The sequence below is a fragment of the Diadema antillarum genome, unplaced genomic scaffold, assembly GCF_040938485.1.
Source record: "Diadema antillarum isolate AM-2024a unplaced genomic scaffold, OU_Dant_1.0 scf00000157, whole genome shotgun sequence".
Lineage (NCBI taxonomy): Eukaryota > Metazoa > Echinodermata > Echinoidea > Diadematoida > Diadematidae > Diadema > Diadema antillarum.
In genome coordinates, this window is record NW_027271046.1 from 1,084,781 (window position 1) to 1,102,984 (window position 18,204).

Below are 18,204 nucleotides of genomic sequence, written 5' to 3' on the forward strand. Positions count from 1 at the left end.
GGGGGGGGGGGGGGGGAGAGACCATTTCTGTAATGTATTCAGCTTTTATGCATGTTTTGTTCACAAAAGTTGCCTTTAACAACCTCAAAGCTTCCTGGTGGTTTGCCCTATATACATAGCAACAACTAAGTGAATTGTAGCTTATATCAGAATGCGATCATAACTTATATCATCTATATAATACCATAACTTTCTTATCTTATGTATCATATCATTTCCTATTCACATCAAACTTTTATCATTCTATAAGAAATAACAATATCAAATTTTGTACGACTTTACTCCCACTTTCAAACCCGGACTTGAACATGGAGTATGCACGACAGAGCTATCATATTATAGATAAAGGGTATCTCAGCAGACGATGCTCCAACTTACAATGTAGACGGTAATTTCTACGTAGCGGATCACGGTATAAACATTTTCCCGCCGGTCATTTCCGAGTGTGCCATTGACAAATGACCTGGCATTGTCGTTTCATATAAAGATGACTAGAAATAAAAAAAAAGACAATTATAGACCTATGGAAAACTGTTTGATATTTTCTCCCGTCTCTGTTGTTCACGTGATATTCACTCCAGAACCCATGCACGCATATCCCGATGGAGTATATAGTGCTCCATTTCATACTGTATACAAAAATGTGCAAATTTGCAAACACTCAAAAGGTTTATGCACCTCTGATTTCACTCTTTGCTGAGATGTGAAGTGAAGATATTGGTTCTTCTGTTCCTTTACATTATATTCAGCCCTTTATAGGTCTGTAGTGTTTTGATTTGAAGTTAAATAATTTTAAAATCTCAGGTATGAATGAAATGGACGACAGACATTACGCGGACTCACGAGGCTACTCAAAGTTTGTTTGTTTGTTTGTTTGTTTGTTTGTTTTTAGGGGGTCATCTATTTTGTAAGAAATGTTATAACTTTTCAACCCCAAAATCATGCTGAAGGTAACTGAAGACACCTTGTACACTATAAAGGAGTATAGAAAGTTCACGGAATCGTTTGACCATCAAGGTAAAAGGGTATTCAATAAAATCAGTCATGGTCAGTCCAGTCTCTACTCGCGACAGATGACATTAATGTTCCTCATACTCCTGTTGGGGAGGGGTATAATGGAGGCCAAGGATGAGCCTTGGTGTGCATGAGTAAAGATTTGGTGGGGTGTGCAGAATGTGTTCATCATTCACAAAATGAACACCTGAAGATTCATGCAGCACAAGTACATTAGGCCCTTTATGTACATGATATCAAGAAAAATCTCAACTATAATCATTACAATATTTACGTGTTACTGCATGTGTGAGGACGTTGTCCATGCCGAGTTTTAAGGCTTATGTCTAACGTGAGGGGGGCGGGCAGTGGCGAATCCAGGGGGAGCGCACCGGGCGCCCCCTTTCATTTTTTTTTTGTTAAAACAAAAGAAATAAAAATGAAATAGAATGGGGAAGGGGCGTGGGCTCCCTTTGATTCTGTAAAGGCGCCCCCTCTTTACGCAATTTCTGGATCGGGGGGGGGGGGGGGGGGGGGACCACTATTCCCGATCCCAGGGAATATTATTGTCCAACAGGACATCTGCATGAACCGTGATAACAATCTCGGCATATCCATATATAGCGTAACTAGAACAGCTACTGTGAAGCGGACTTAATGCATTCAGGAAACCATGTCCGCCTATATCAGCTGCCTACAATAATCACCGTTGGGATTTTTGATGAACGTAATATCTACATAATCCTTGAAATAACTCATTGAAAATATTTTCTTGCCCACTCAGTAGAGCGAAAGTCCCGTGTCTCATATCACATGTAATCGCGTCGATATATAGTCACGAAGAAGAGGATAACTGAAGTTTGTTTTCAACCTGTATAAGGTTACCGCTTTGCTCCTGATAATTCGCAATAATCATGTTACGAGTTTAAAAAATACATAAATCGTCATTATTTTACATTGACAGATTGAGCGGAGTGTACAAGAACTCCCATAAAAATCATGGTTTCATATTTTGATTGCTAAAGTTTACAGCAGCACTCGTGCCATCTTGATGAACGATAGAATAAGATCATGTTACCGTTATATATATCGTGACCGATTATGTAATTTGGAGTTATAGCTCTCGCTGCTCCCTATATTGTTATAGACACTTAACGGCATGCGCGTTGCGATCTATCTCGGCTACAATTCGCTACCTCAGTAAGCATGGTAAGGCTAATGTAGAAATTCAGTACGACAGGCGACGCAAGTGAGTGAAGTCAAGAACTTACCTGAAACCGAGGAGGTACTCTTTTCCTGTGTGTCACGGCCAATCGTGTCCCAGCCAAAGTGAGTAATTATCACGTTCCCACGCTGTGTAGATTAATCATAGACAATAAGCGCTGTAGCAACTGCGTGGACGTGAATCCTCCTGAACTTGTCATTCGCGGGAGATCAGCTCAGACAAGACAGTGTCGTCTGCTAGCGGAACAAAAAGAAGAGAAGTACAAACTACCTGTCCTTTTCTTTATCCTCTCTCTATATATCTCCCTCTTTTAGATCCGTCATGTACCAGCACATAAAACCAGGATTGGATCTTGCAGTAGCTTGAAACAGGATAGCCTTCAGCCCTCTTCTCTCCGGTACAACTTTGCTTCTCATTCGAAGCTTTGCAGTGGGATAGGTGTTGTTTTACTGATGTATAGATCTACACTGACTGGTCCCTATATCCGAAACATTGAGAGGAAAATGTTGATGCATAATCAGTGGAGTGCTTCTGTATGTAACGCGCACAAGTCTGTCCAAAACTCGATCTTCTGTCATCAACAGCCAAGCGGTCCATGAATATAGAAAAACATTCGTGTACAGAACGATTCCATGATCTTCGACGGACTGGAGCACGCTGTATTGAAATGCGCCTATGAAGCTGAACAATCCTTACAATGCTTTTGTATGAAAGCAAATATAACCTCTGTTTAAAAGCATGATTTGCTATACGAGCTGTCAATGAGGTGCAATGACATGTAGCCGAACCCACGTTAGGGGTTGAGCCGTGTTTGAAGGAAACCGAGCGAAATTAGCATGTCAAAAGAAAAGGCGCCCGAGCAGTAGTATCCTTATTCCTCTCTCGTTTCTTCCCCATCGCATTATTTTGTTTACCTCTCGCACTACACAGTTTACGGTAGCAATTGCGCGTGTGTGCAACAGTCGGGCGGGGAAGATGGGTAAACTATTGTCTGTCTTCGTGAAAGGAAAATTGGAATTAGCGGGGAGATTAGGGCTTGTGGCTGTTCTCCAAAGCCGGCAGACTGTGAGAACCGCTACGCGGTCGAGGGGCGGGGGACGTGAATCCCTACAGACGCCCGCTTTACCGTTATATAGGGCTTCAGAGACTTGTGCATGTCAATACTAAAGCAGGCAGCGTCATGCAGAGAGGCTACAGGTCTGTTTGTTATTAGAGACTGTCAAGTTCACTCTCCGGCTACATCTTTGAAAGAACACTATGTGTCATCCTTCTGTGGCTTGAAGATACAGGTGTTTTAATTTGTATAGACATACCTATAATTTTAGCTCTATAGAATAATGCCTTGCGGACTCTGTTGTACTGAGTTGCCCATTTCAAGGTGGGACAACCCATGGAGATAGGATCGAGTAATCCCATATTCATCTCATGAGGGAAAGCCCACCGATTTTAACGGAACCTGATTTTGTTATTCTTATTTGGTGTCACAGATCGAGAACCATAGAATCACGGAGAACCACCTATAAACAGCATCTATAGCCTACGTAGTTTATTGCCGATTATACCTCCGGCGTATTATCATAAACAAAAGCATTTCGTTTGGGCGTCATTGGGTTGCACTTGTCGGAGAGCAGAGGGTTTTGCCAGGTATTTTTTGTTTGTTTGTTTTGTTTTGCTTTGTAGATAAGTCCATCACTTTGGAGTTAATTTATAATCCGAGAAAACCAGAATATAAACTTTCCTTTCCAAATCAATTACAATTCTAAATTGTGAAGAAAGTTGCTTCGCGAACGTTTGCCGTCTCCAAAGTAGTTTTTTCTCGTTTTCCATAGCGGTAGGTGTAATCTGACATAAAGACTATATTCGCGGAGTATGCACTAAAGAAAGCATTAGGATTCATCCTGCATTCTTTTTGGAGCAAACATTTTTTTCCTATACATGTCATTCAAAACATGTTCAATACGGCATGCTCAACATTTCTTCAGGGGATAGTACTAACCCCACTCCTATAATAAGTTGACATTGACACCCCATGAATTTTTTTTATATGAACATGATAATTTTATATCATATTATATATATATATATATATATATATATATATATATATATATATATATATATACATATAGTGCGAGAGATTGCTCCTTTCCCAAAACGTACGCGGTGCCTCATTGTGGGTAGGATGATATAGTGAAAGAAATTTTAAAAAAAGGCATGATTATCATATTTCAGAAGTTTGATAGAAGAGTTGAATTTGTTCATTATCTTTTTCATTTTTTTATACTTAGTATATTATTTCAGTGAGTTGCTGAGATGATGTTAGATTACCTTTTTGTGTTGAATTAATTGATTCATTTGTGTATATAAGGTAACACTTCAGAAGATTGGTAAAATACGACATTGCGTTATATAATTTTCATGGCACATTATGCAATTTAGAGAACATTATTGTTCTGTTGGTATAGATCCTGATGAAGGCCTGATGACAGGCCGAAAGCTCGATTAAAAGGGAGAACAAGATCGAGAGCAACGTCCACCTTAAGTCTAATTTCTTTCACTATATATCTATGTATTTAATATATATATATATATATATATATATATATATATATATATATATACCATACCATAAAAAGATTAAACATGTTATGTACCTGTGTTGACTAATGGCTAGAAGTTGCTGAAACAAAAACAAAAATTTGAAAAAAATGCTGGGTAAATAGCGGGACTTTTGTATTCGTTTATGAAACAAATATATAATTATAAACTATATGCCCCTGCTTTTTTTTTGAGCTTTCATTGAGCCCTTCTAACCGCACAACGATCAGTGGATGTCAAAGTTTTAAAACCTCATTCTATGCAATAAAATCAATGGTTAAAAATGTGCATCATGACGCGTTGTTGCCATCATTATCGATCATACAGCAATAAACATTTTATTTGTCCCGCCCATCAGGCTCAGAGTGCTTACAAAATCCATAACATAATGATACCACACATGATATTATATACAATGATTACATAATCGTGTATCATATTCTGAAAACAATGCAGTGGAATCATAAAGATAAACCTATGTAAATGAAACCAATGAAAACGATACATCTATAGGACATATTAAAGTCAATCATTGTACAAATGCGTTGATGGATATGAAGGTTTCATCCATCAAATAATCTTTGTAAACTCCTCATTTTACAGTCACCAATACTTTAATCATGAATTCTTGAACACTCGCCACAAAGAAGCAGAAGTGTGTGACGCTGTGTATCTAATTATAATTTCGTCAAATGAGATACTGGCAGATATTTACCTAGTGTGACATAAAAAATGTAATATAGCATATCATTAAATGAAAGTAAGATATCATTCAGAGGGGTGAAGGTTCAGGTGTGAGCTTCTTTCATTTGTCCCCCTCTACAAATGGAATTTATACCATATATTTTTTACTAATTTTTCTCCACATAACTTGGATAAGCCGGCTAAAAATCCTTCCAATCCAATATTCCTGTTGTGACCTCATCTGTCAATCATTGCTAAAGTACTGATATGTTTAATAAAAAGACATTGGAATGCACCTTCCCCTCGACTCAGCATAACTTGCATGTTCCCTCGCCATGTCTTTTGTTAGTCACATTAATATCACAGAAACTTGTCCGGGTAGTATCACAAAAGCCGTGATTATGGAAGGTACATCCCCGGGGTACATCAGACGCAATTAACGGTACTTTGCGAACATTTTGATACTTCAACATGGCAAACACTGCATTGTTGCGCGCCAAAAGTAAACGTAATGTAATCATAAGACTGATATCACGTGCAACTTACCATCAACATATTAAGGTAAAATGGTACAGACAATACTAACTTCATTTATCAAGTGGCGTCTGTCAAACGGATGTTGCTGCGTCTCGAGGAATTAGGGAGATCATTCTCTATTGAAACAATGTGAAACGCTACCACCGGATTTGTGGAAATAATTTACAAATTACAGCTATTTACAAGAGGATATATTGATAAATTGAATTATACTGGATGACATAAACAGCGGCATAATCTCTGCATTGCATATTCAATGTACTCCCGTTATAACAAACACGGTTATAACGAAATTCCGGTTACAACGAAGTAAAAAATCAGGCCGCAACATTATCCACTCAATGGTTTTTTCCCCCCTTGTTTATTTGTTTGGTTATAACGAAATTCGATATAACGAAAGAGAACAGCCGGTCCCGACGACTTCGTTATAACGGGAGTCTACTGTCTTGCATTTGTGGGGGCGCTGTGGCATAGCGGATGAGATTCCCGACTCCCGATCGGAGGACCCGAGTTCGATTTCCGCCCAGTGCTTACGTCCTTTGACAAGATATTTTTGCCCACCATATCCCTCTCGACCCAGGTGTATTAAATGGGTACCTAGTAACGCCAGGGTCATGATATATTTTTATTATCGGTCGCTTTTACTTTGGGGATTTTATCCAAAACAATTTTGTTTTGTTTTTTCCTCTGATGAAGTATAACCTTCTAGAGGCTAATGAATCAATATGCCTATCATCGTATGCTGGAAACTGATTTTTTAAATATCTTTTTTTATGTATGAATATTATGTACATGACTGCTCAAGACATTCTGACTACATATATATCAAAAAGTGATATTTCGTCGGAGAGTAATGAGTATTCTAACATCCTCGCCGAAATCATGAATATCAGTCTATGATAATAAATGTACGTATACAATCGACATAAAATCAGTAGCCCTAATAGTAGTCGAACATCAGCCATTGAAAATGACATTCTGCGTTAGACTTCAGTTTACATTTCGTACATAAACTTCGCCAAGATGCATGACATTTCGGTGTTTTTGTTGTTAGTGCTTTTTTTTCTTAGTGCAATACGTCACGGAAAAGGGGTGTGGTAGGCCTATATGGCATTGTGGGGTGACTCTCGCTTCGTGTTTCCACTGAGTCAAATGTCAAGTCGTAGACAACCTGATGTCCATTATCCCATCCGTACAGTTTCTGGTCATGTGGGTTGTAGTCCAGTGACATCATTTCACTGAAGCGGTTGTCGAAGGGTACTTGAAGCTCTCTGGACACCGCTGTCTTCGTGTCGTAGACAAAATTGACCTTACGAAGAAAACAAAATTAGAACACATCATCAATACGTAAGCGTTTGGTGTACACACACACGCACACTATTATGCGGAGTAAATGAAAGACAGATAGGCCGTCATAGACCGAACATTATATACAGTGCACTCCCGTTATAACATACACGGTTACAACGGAATTCTTGATACAACGAAGTAGCAATTCAGGTCCCAAAATTATCATCTATATACTCAACTGCTCGGCTATAACGAAATTATGATATAACGAGAGAAAGCTGCCAATCCCGAGGACTTCGTTATAGCGGGAGTCGCTTGTAGCTATATCATATTGGGTGTGAAAAAAAAGGAAAAAATATAGAAAGGGTGGAGGGGGAGAGAGTGAAGGCAAGTGGTCGACCTCTTACAATTTAATCCTATTCTAACTGGGCTATTTGAGACCAAGTTTTTACGGGGGGGGGGGGGTCAATTTGACCCCCTTTCAGATCTCGGCCGCCAATCGCGCGATCGCCGCAACGAAATTTTGCCTGAACATAGAACTGGATGTTAACTACAAGATTACATGGTCATACAAAAGAAAAATTTTGATTTTCTATTTTTAGTAAATTAATTATGCAAATTTACGCATGAAATCATATTTTCACCTATAACTCCATTAAAAAGACTGAATGATTGCTAAATTTTTTGTTAATTTCTTATGTATTTCATTGTTTGTTGACCTTTTGTTTTCTATTGTTTTTTGGTAAAAATTTGTTGCAGGCACTTTTTCAAGCTTATCTACATTAAAATTGATTAATTTCAATGATTAAAAGTTGAAAAAATATAATTTATATCAATTTAACCAAAAAACACAATTTGCATTGGATTTGCACACGATATCATGAATTTGAGCCATTTTCGGGTTGACATGCATACGCAAAGCATTACGTAACTTCAGAACGGTGTACCCGGACATCGCAAATTTGTTCTCAAAATATGCGGGAGACTTAAAAAAAAAAGTCATGAAACGACGCGGCAAAATCTTTGCGCGTTGCTGAATCGCGGCGCGAAATGGTGGGGGGGGGGGTCAAATTGCCCCCCCCCCCCCCAGTTAGAATAGGGTTAAGTGTCTCATTGAAGTCTGACTTACTATTAGTACGTGACCTGAATTAGTGACCTTCTCACTTTCTCGAACTGTTCCAAAGAAGACAAAACGATAAATTTCAATTATCGATTATAGTATTGCCTCCTCGTTGCACATGTATGTTTCAGTAGATTTATTGCTGTTGTTGCTGTGGCCCGTAGTTTTAATACTTACCGAGGCGTCGTTGCTGAAATGATTGTTGACGCAGTAGAGCTTGGCACAAATCATGAAACAGTTCCCCGCCGTGAATTTGGAGAAGGACGCCATCTTCGTCGCAGTAATATCCAGCGTCTGCGGGTCAAGTTCACCCACCGCAATGCGATCTGACAAAGTGTGACGATTAAAGAAAAACATTATCAGTGCATTGCTCCAATCAATGATGAAGATACGAATACGTTGAATTCGTTTCTATCTTTTCTTCCTCACTTTATAGCATTTTGACATTTTTCATTTCGTGTCGATAAAAGAGATCGCTTGTCAGTGCGTCCTGCCATTTTCGCAGAAACATACAAATTTATAGAAAATTAAATATATTTTTACCTCTTTATCACACTGTGTAACAAAAGAGCACTTGACTTACCTCTTTCAGAACGCATGGAGAGTAATATTAACCTTAACATATGCCAGTAATAAGTCGATAAAAAGTGTACTTTTCCATGAAAAAAAAAGAATTGTTATGGAATTCTCCTTATATTTTCTTTATATTGTTGCCATAATGACATCATGAAGTGTAGAAGTCTTCTTGTCGAGCAATTTGACGGCACCGAAGCTTTAAAAGATTCATAACTGTTGGCTCGATTGTCCAATTTTCTCAATCTCCCACTGATGTGTTCTACTAATTTTGCTGCTTTCATTCAATTCACATTATATTTGGACTTCAGTTTCATAAATTGGAACTTTGAAAAGTATCTGTAATTTGCATAAACTACCGCCCTGCAACACCTCTCTGTCTTTCCTGCAATGATTAATGGCGATAAAACTAAGACGTACCTCCGTTTGATGACGGTGTGTAGATGACCCAGAGACCGTACTCGTCGACAGCCAGATCGATGTCGGTGTACCCCATGGACGCGTAGGCCCCGTCATTGTCTACCAGAGCGTCGGGTATCTCTCTCGCGGCAACCACGGCGTTGCTGTCCGCCTGGTACCTAGCCATTGGACGGACGTGATTATGCGTTTTCAGTTTCGTTTATTCATTCCAATAAAAAATCCGTGGTTACAAAACACACAAAACAATAATCAATCGAAAATTGACATAATACAGACAAACAAGGTTCAAGCTTACATATAAGTTTGCCAAAAATCAAAAATTCATGGAAATGAAAAAGAGAACTAGAGAAAGGCCTTGCGGCCTTGTATGAAATAAGTTCCCTCAGGTATGTACGAGTACTAGATTATGGAGGCACATAGAGTGTTTTACAGTTTCGAGACAAGAACAGAACAAAAACAACAAAAACATATAGATGTAACAGTCATATGAAAATGTGTAGAAAAAAATATATGGTTCAGTATCTGTCAAGAAAGTACTTTTTGAGAGATTTTTTGAACATCTTTGAATATTTTTGACAGCGTATATCACTTGACAAAGTTTTAATGGAAAGTTTCGAAAAACTTCACTAAAAATGACGATATAGCAAGAATACTTCCAGTCACAATAGCTTAAACCATCATTAACAATAATATACTTTGTTCTTGAATGACGGATAATAGTGTTGTTGGGGTTTTTTTAAGAAAAGAAGAGAGAGAAATATGGGGTCCTATGGTGGAGATCAGTATACAACAGGTCAAAATATCGAGCGAGGGGAACCGTCTTGATGGGAAACTTACCTGATCACTCGATTGCTGCCTTTTTCGTGGTAGTAGAGCGAACCGTTATAAGCTACCATTCCCGGCCCCTGGGAAGGGCTGTCCGTTGGGAGAATGAAGCGACTCTCGTAATTCGTGCCACGGGTAAAATCCGCCACGTTTGAGAAACGATCTACCTGGTACGTGAACCTGAAAACAGTAGAACGACATTGTCATACGAAAGACAACTGACCTGGCACCATCAATACATTATACATAAGTATCTACCAGCGCGTATAGTGTGACTTCTACAGAGTTATATTTGAGTGAAGCTATATTAGTGCAGTCATCTTTGCGATTTGAGGAGTGAGGAGTTGGTTGAGAGTCTCATTCAGTTTTATTCCCTCATTCAAATCAAATCTGTTTTCAAGACGATTTGTCACTTGAGTGTGTGTATATGTGCATTTATGTGTGTGTGTGTGTGTGTGTGTTTGCTTATAATTCATGTAAATTGCACCATGTGGCAAGTTTTGATAATTTGACAGGACATGTTTCTGCATTAGTCATGAGTTGCAGAAAATGTAAAATCGAGTATTAAATGGAAACATGACCCCGACTTTTGACTTTGCATCATTTTTGATATATTATTTACTGGGACCCCCTACCTTCTATGATATGGATACTAATTCATTAAGTGACTACAAGCATAACGCGTACAACAGCTGCAGGCCCGGCTGAGACCCTGCATGGTCACACACAAGCGAAGACCGGTCGCCGACTATTCTACGACCACCGGGCCATCACTGGTAGGCAGTTAGCTGTCAGAGGGCGTACACATGATAGATTATTATGAAGTCGGCAAATGGCCCCAGCCAGAGTTCTGCGACCGGTTAGCTAACAAATGACTAGATGTTTTCGATGCTGCATCGAAAACCAAAGCCAAACTGGTCGGCTGAAAGTGTTCTGGTCTTTAAGTAGTCGTGAAAATGTCGGCAACTGATCGCTGACTGGTCGTCAACCTCTTTAGGACTGGTCTTCAGTGATTTCTGTCCTTTGGCAATGTTTGGCTTGAAGATTTTTGGTCGCCATCCAATTGCCAACAAATTGCCGACCCATTAAAAACTGACTGCAGATCGATTAACGACTAACTGCCAATCATTTGCCAAGGGGTCGTCAACCAGATTATAAGAATGTTCTAGAGTTTACGAGTCCACGTGTCGCGTCCACGTGTCAAGTTCTGCATCAAAAAAGTGATGCAGTCAACATTCATGTACTAGTACTTTGTCCTGACTTCAAAAAGCGATCCCTACAATATACCTAAGGGACTAAGAGAGTGTCAACGAATAGTAAGGGCAAGGGCATGGGGCAGGGAATGACAGCGACGACAGCCTTATTCACATGATCAAGCAATTTGTACTTCTGAGGCTGAGGGAGAGAGAGGTGTAGAGCAACTTGAATATTGTTGCCAAGCGCTAAACGAACATCAGCAACCAATCGGCGACCAATTTGTTTTGGTCTCAGTCACCGACCAGTTGCAGACCATTTGCAAACCAATCTGCGAGCAGATTTTTCTTCCTGTGAACAAAATTGCGAACATTTATTGCGAGGGGGTCTCACCTAGAGTTGCGGAATGGTGCGTACCACACCTTCTCGTAGTCCAGGACCGGGTCCCGGAACCAGGCCCCGGATCTTGTCCCTCGACCCCGGACAGTGAAGGGCTCTGACACTTGGACCAGGTCTCCGCAGCTGTCTGAAATCAGTAAAAAAAAACATGTACACTACTCAATAGTGTGTAACAAAGCGACGGGTCCAACGAATAATTCCATTGATTCCTATGCAATAAACTACTACACTTATGAAGCCCTAGCTACATACAATATTACTAGTGATGACAATGATGATGTTTAGAGTAATAGAATAGATGTCGATGATATCAACGACATTGACAGTGACAACTGCTCATGCTCTGCTCAACTCTTTAATTATCGTTGTTATATTTCAAGGAATTCTGTAGATTAACATTTCCAGTGGCAACATCAAGAAACTTCTTCATTATTGGCTGTTTTTAATGACAGAAATTATCTTTTTTTTTAATAAGATAGGCCTGATAATTTTTGACGGGTACGAAATGTTCAAATTATATGGCACAAACATTTTGCTGGTTAATCCAGTGAATCAGCCAGTATACAACGGCTCAAAGACTTCATGGCTCATTCTTGATTGTGAATTCGAAAAATAATATACAGTATATGACGATGATATGCACTCAATCATAAACACTTTTTACTCAAATCAGACTACAAAGACATTAATATATTCAATATGATAAAATTATCTCCTTTTTCTCCATCTACCTACTACACCCATTTTGTCTTACCTATCTATCTCTTTATCTACCTATTGTCAGTCGACCAGTTCTATCTATCCATCCTTTGTCTTTACATATATTCCTCCTGCGGGGGGGGGGGGGGGTATTCCATGAAGCGTTTTGTCAGAATTTTTGTTTGACAGACTGTTACAAGCTGCTGAAATCCTTGCATCTGATTAGCTGAGAGCAAATTTGTCAGAAAAAATATCCGACCAAAACGATTCATGAAATGCCCCTCCCCCGAGACATCTCTCTTTTCTTTTTGTTTGTTGTTTTGTTTTGTTGTGGGTTTTTGTTTTGTTTTGTTTTGTTTTGTTTATTATTTCTTTCTTACCTTGTGAAGCAGATGAAGCCCAGGGCTGGAACAAACGGTCACGTTGGTCCTCCGTGTAGGCCTGCTCACATTTGGCCAACTTTGCCTTGAGGTTTTCAAGCTGGTGGCGAAGAATACGAACTTCGTTCGGATTCGACAACTTTAGGTCTTGGATGATCTTTGTGAGATTCGCGACCTGTGCATGGCAAAAAAAAAAAGAAGGAAAAAAAGAGAGAGAGAGAAAAAAAAAGAAAAGGACTGAATGAAGGAAAACTGACAATCGGGTAAGAGAGACAATCGGATTGACAATCATCTCATATTCCTGGCTTCAGACAACGCGAGTATGCTAGAAAACGTTTTAGTAAAGTGTGTGGAATAAAAAGAGCGGTGTTTCTTCTAGTTACGCTATATATCGGATGTTTTTTTCTGTAACCACGTAGGTACGCGCACGTGAACAAGCGAACTCTCGCACAAACGGAGATATAAACAGACAAACACAAACACAAAGACCACTATACGCGTCCTTTGCCGAAAGCACAAAGAAGATGAGAAAATATCTGCTCTTGCCAATTCAGGGACACTAAATCAGCTGTTTGTTTTGTTGTATCGAGGCGTTTATCTTTCTTTCAAAGGGGAGGCTTCTTACATTACAGACTATTCGCAGTTGTCTGTGATGTTCAACTATCAAACATGCTCTATGTAGTGCCTAGAAGAAGAAAATAATATGGGGCATTTGGACCTTCTGAACATAATTATCCCCATGAGCAGCCAACAGCAGCCTATGTCACATCCCTCTCAATGATCAGCATGAGTGGTTGCTGTAGAATAACGTAAATCACAATCGTGGCACAAATGCGTTTCCTAAACAGTGCGTTGTTAAGGGGCTTAAATTGCCTCTTCGTTAATCCAGAGGCTGAAGGATGTAATGGACTCTAAAGCATGCAAAAGTAGAATGCAATGTATAAGGTACTCTATTATGACTATTGTAAGTCTCTTGTGTCAGAAGTGAGTTTGTAATTTTGCCACCAGAACGTCTTTGTTCAAAAGTACAAATTTATTAATCCCATTTCAACTTGAAAAAGACTAACCTCTTCTTGAAGCTCCTGCACCTCTGGGACATCTTGCACGGCTGATCCGATCCTACATTAAACAGCAAATCAAGGGTTCAAGAGTTAAAATCAAGCATACAGAAACAGAGAACACATTTATTAGTTATGACCTGTACATCTCGCAACATCGCTTTTCTCTGGTCCTGTGTAATGGTTCAGTGTCAGAGGTAAACATTTCAGGGGTGAAAAAATGGGATAAGAAATAAAACAAAAAAAATAAAAGGCTAGAGACTCAGATCATACTCGAGGGTCAGAAACTCCACGTCTCTGCCAGGCTTTTCAGAAGAGTAACCCACAAGGGGACGGAACTTACTGCTCGAGGCTGGACGACATCTCCTTCAATTCTCGGTGGATAACCTCCACCTCGGATACAGAGATGACGATGGTGCCATCAAGCACGCCCTCTAGAGTTTCCTGCGTCGTATTCAGCGCGGAACCGACGCTCTCGAGTTCGATGTGGAGTTCGACCACGGTCTGGTTGTACTCGGAGAGCTGCTGTCGAAGTATCGCGATCTGGGTTGGTGTGAGATATGAAAACAGGAAGCACTCGAATAGGTACGCATGGTTGCATCGGGGAAACCTTGGACTGCGCATATTACAAACATTCCCAAAGTAAGTCTACTTTATTGTTAGCCATCTTCACTCTATCGCAATGAAAATTAAATCTGCACAACTGCGTATACCATTTGTGATAACTAGCAATGAATGTATCTAGATTATGATACACTATATTTAAATGATACAGCCCTTGATGTGATTCGTTGTAGCTTATTGTACTTTCCCCACCCCGACATCTAAGAAATGCTATATCCGACAAACGTCAAACAAAACAAACAAAATCTCTCTCCAATCATCATCATCATAAAAAAATTAACATCTTGACAAATTAATCGTTCGTATGATATTATTACTAATTCACTGAAAATGTATCCCCTTAGTTGCAGAAGAATAAGAAATGATTGGTGAAAAACGTTTCTCAAAACGCGTTCTGCTATTTACAGAAACGACAACCGAAAACCATGTATTTCATAAGATTATATGTAATAAATTTGAAAATGACAAGTTTGGGAATGGCTAAGATTACTTTGCATTCATTTATGGGTGTGGACTTATATCTACTTTGATCGAAATATGGCACTCAAACTAATTCGATGGCATATTTTGTTATCAAGATATTTAGAAAGCGGCTGTCAGTGTTTTTGAAGCTGGGATAAAGGATGGAGTAGAAAAGAATAGGAAGAGTTAGTGACCGGATTACCCCACTGTTCACCACAAAAATTATCTGTCCATAGGTTTACTTGTGGGACTTGTGCTCATTTGACTCATGGGCATAGAAAAGGTTAAAAGAGACTAACCTCGACTTCTGCTTTCTCGAGTCTCCTCGAGAACTGTGGTTCAACGTAATCCGTGCAGGTGACCAGACTCGGCCATTCGGCACGGCATGTGCATTGGTCATTGGTTGTTTCTCCGGTCGTCGCTTCGGCAGTCGCTCGGGTGAGTTCGGGAGATACGGAGTGGTAAGCTTCGGTATACCCTGCGTGAGCTATACCCATATCTCCTTTCTGCTGAAACAAAGGTGAAACAAAAGCTCCCTTTTATGATCTTGTTTTATTCAAATTATCACAGTGTCCGCGTGACTGTCTTTAGGTGTACATTTGTATTATGTACATCTTATAGTGTATATGACATTGTGTATGTTTGTATGCAGCTTGACATTTTCAGAATAACAGAGACACAGTTACAGCGTAAGCATGGTAAGCGGTAGCTCAGTTTGAAATATAGGGAGATCTCAAACGAAGATTCCTCCGTTATACATTGCAGCATTTCTACCCTGACCTAGAATTAAGGTAAAGGGGGCACTGTTGCATAGTGGATAAGACTCTCGACTCCCGATCGGAGGACCCGAGTTAGAGTCCCGCTCGCACAGCGCTTACGTCCTTGGACAAGATGTTTTTACCCACAATGTCCCTCTCGACCCATGTGTATAAATGGGTACCAGGCAAAGCTTGGGCAATAATAATGGCAGGGCCCTCTGGTAGAGCAGTGACAACACTGAAGAGGCCACCCTGGATAAATAAGACTTTATCATTATTATTATTGTTATTATTATTATTACTATTGTTATTATCATTATTATAATTCTTATCATTATTATTATTATCATCATTAATATCATTATCATTGTTATTATAATCATTATAATAATAATAATTATTATTATTATAATTATTGTTATTGTTATTATTATCATTATTATCATTATTAAGTAGCAGTAGCCAGAAGAAACATTTACTATGCAAAAAAAAAAAAAAAAATTGCAGTAACATAATATGCAGAGAATAGATTTTATCTATGCCCGTTTTAGGTCTGTCTGTCCGTATGATTAACATGAACGTGGCTCGGATAGGAAAACGTATATCATCTTATATTCTCAAGCATGATAGAGAAAATATGTTGGTCTTTTAAGTAAATGGAGAGCATACAGACCATACGTGTGTTGTCCCTGGTCATCAGAAAAGACAAAAAAAAAAAATAGTCAGACATATATCGATTACTCTTTAGTTCGATGAAAATAACATCACTTTAAGAAACTACTCAGACGCAATATAAAATAAGACTATGATGACATTATGATTACATATTATACATACAGCATTCCAGCGACATATAGATATTCGTAAAATTTATTTCATATAATTACTTTGTGTTCCTTTCGTTCAGAGCATTGCTTTCAGTTGAGTGCGGCTTAATAGGGACGTAATCCATAGAGATTATCAAAGTAATTAGATGACATTTTAACGTTCACCTCAAATCTTTGAAAACTTCAAATGTCTTACCAATGCCCGTAGCTGTGTGGCGGAGATCGACAAGAAAATTGAGAATCGCAGCAGCAGTAGAAATACTGACGATGTTTCCATGGTGGTGTATACTGTTTGAACAAATCGAGGGTAAGTGAAGAATGAGACTTCAGGAGCTCAGCTTATATTCATCGCGCAACCAGTGCATCACAGCCATAGCTGCCGTGGAATATCCTGCTTGGGTCGCAGGTCATAAACGTGTGGGAATGAACACCATGTCATTTTCTAGAAGTCATCTATCTACTGTCTTAAATCCAAGCAACGCGAAATACATCATGCACCACGCTCTTCAGAACCCTCCTACTCCAGACAAATCACCACCACCACCAACAACTAAACATACTGTTGCTTTACTGCGTCATTGCAGTGACGTCATGTGTGGGTGCCAGTGACGTTTGACAATCTTTTAACGATTTTTGGGGGTGTTTTCTGTGTTTTATTTTCATGAGACATTCACTTTCAAAGTGAAGGTGGTCGGAGAATATGTTATGTTTGAGTTTATTGTGTACCCTGATGACGTTATTCCTTGTTTCGGGAGGAGTCGGAGCTATGGCTGTAGAGAACCCATGTATATAACAGTTTGTTTTGTGGAATTCTTATTTGTTCTGTCTAATACTGCTCTTAAGTTGAAGTGATCTGCAGCTCTGTAGTCACAACGGTAGTTGTGATTCAGGGATCCATAGTAACTTTCTTCACACTTGCCCTTCGGCTAAGTATAGATTTTTTAATTTCCATTTACTTGCAGTATAGGAAACACTACTTGCCCTGAATTAAAAAGAAGAAAAAAAATAATTATTTCAATAGTAATACATATAATATTTCAATATTAATTATTTCATAAGTTTCAATTCCAGAGACCATTAGGCACAAAAAAATTTGTTATCTTTAATCTTGGGTTGCGAAAGCTGAAATTTGTGGTATACGAATTAAATCTATTTTTGCAACAGAGTGGAACAGAATGGACGAGTGAGCCTTATGAAGATTTGTTTGTTTGTTTGTTTGTTTGTTTGTTTCATTTCCATTTGAGAAGATGGCTGGATAGCCCATACTCAGCTGCAATAGCTGGTCTTCCATGGGGTCCAGTTGAATGTAAGGCGGGACCACCACCGGGTTAAATACCACGAAGATTTCATGGACGTCTCGGAATATTTCTGAAGACTTTTACTTCATTTTTTTCCTTAGATTTTTACAGGGAATATGATGAAGAGGCCCAGGGAGCCGCCATTCTGATGTTCATGATTCTGATGATGGTGCCATTAAACAAAGAAGTATTTTGATGTATCTTTGTCACGGTTCCGTCTTTGCGTCACTCCTATAGTTG

At 39.1% G+C, this 18,204-nt stretch overlaps 2 protein-coding genes across 3 annotated transcripts in view; both read right to left on the minus strand.

Moving 5' to 3' along the window:
* Positions 1–2,666, minus strand: part of LOC139722098 (ATP-binding cassette sub-family C member 5-like) — a 105,227-nt gene extending 102,561 nt beyond the window's left edge. Inside the window, exon 1 of the mRNA XM_071633420.1 lies at positions 2,265–2,666. The gene's annotated coding sequence lies outside the window, so the exon portion shown is untranslated. The remainder of the gene's footprint in view (positions 1–2,264) is intronic.
* Positions 2,667–6,215: 3,549 nt separating this feature from the next.
* LOC139722129 (noelin-2-like) lies at positions 6,216–17,083 on the minus strand. 2 transcript variants are annotated; one of them, XM_071633447.1, is made up of 10 exons: positions 16,863–17,083; positions 15,381–15,590; positions 14,339–14,538; positions 14,005–14,056; positions 12,938–13,112; positions 11,853–11,985; positions 10,278–10,445; positions 9,441–9,598; positions 8,625–8,773; positions 6,216–7,346 (listed from the first exon to the last, which is right to left on the minus strand). In XM_071633447.1, the coding sequence occupies exons 1-10, from the start codon at positions 16,941–16,943 to the stop codon at positions 7,104–7,106; spliced, it is 1,569 nt and encodes a 522-aa protein (XP_071489548.1). In that variant the 5' UTR covers positions 16,944–17,083; the 3' UTR covers positions 6,216–7,103. The 2 variants fall into 2 exon arrangements, with proteins under 2 accessions (XP_071489548.1, XP_071489549.1); XM_071633448.1 differs by having other exon boundaries at positions 6,217–7,346; positions 15,381–15,587; positions 16,863–17,082.
* Between the last annotated feature and the right edge of the window lie 1,121 nt (positions 17,084–18,204).

Bases quoted from the DNA above. Each gene is read 5' to 3' on its own strand.
- LOC139722129 (XM_071633447.1), bottom strand. From the start codon at position 16,943: ATGGAAACATCGTCAGTATTTCTACTGCTGCTGCGATTCTCAATTTTC. The intron at 14,057-14,338 runs GTAAGTTCCGTC...TGTTTAATGTAG, and splicing joins ATGTCGTCCAGCCTCGAGCA to GATCGGATCAGCCGTGCAAG. The intron at 8,774-9,440 runs GTACGTCTTAGT...ACACTTTGTCAG, and splicing joins CACACCGTCATCAAACGGAG to ATCGCATTGCGGTGGGTGAA.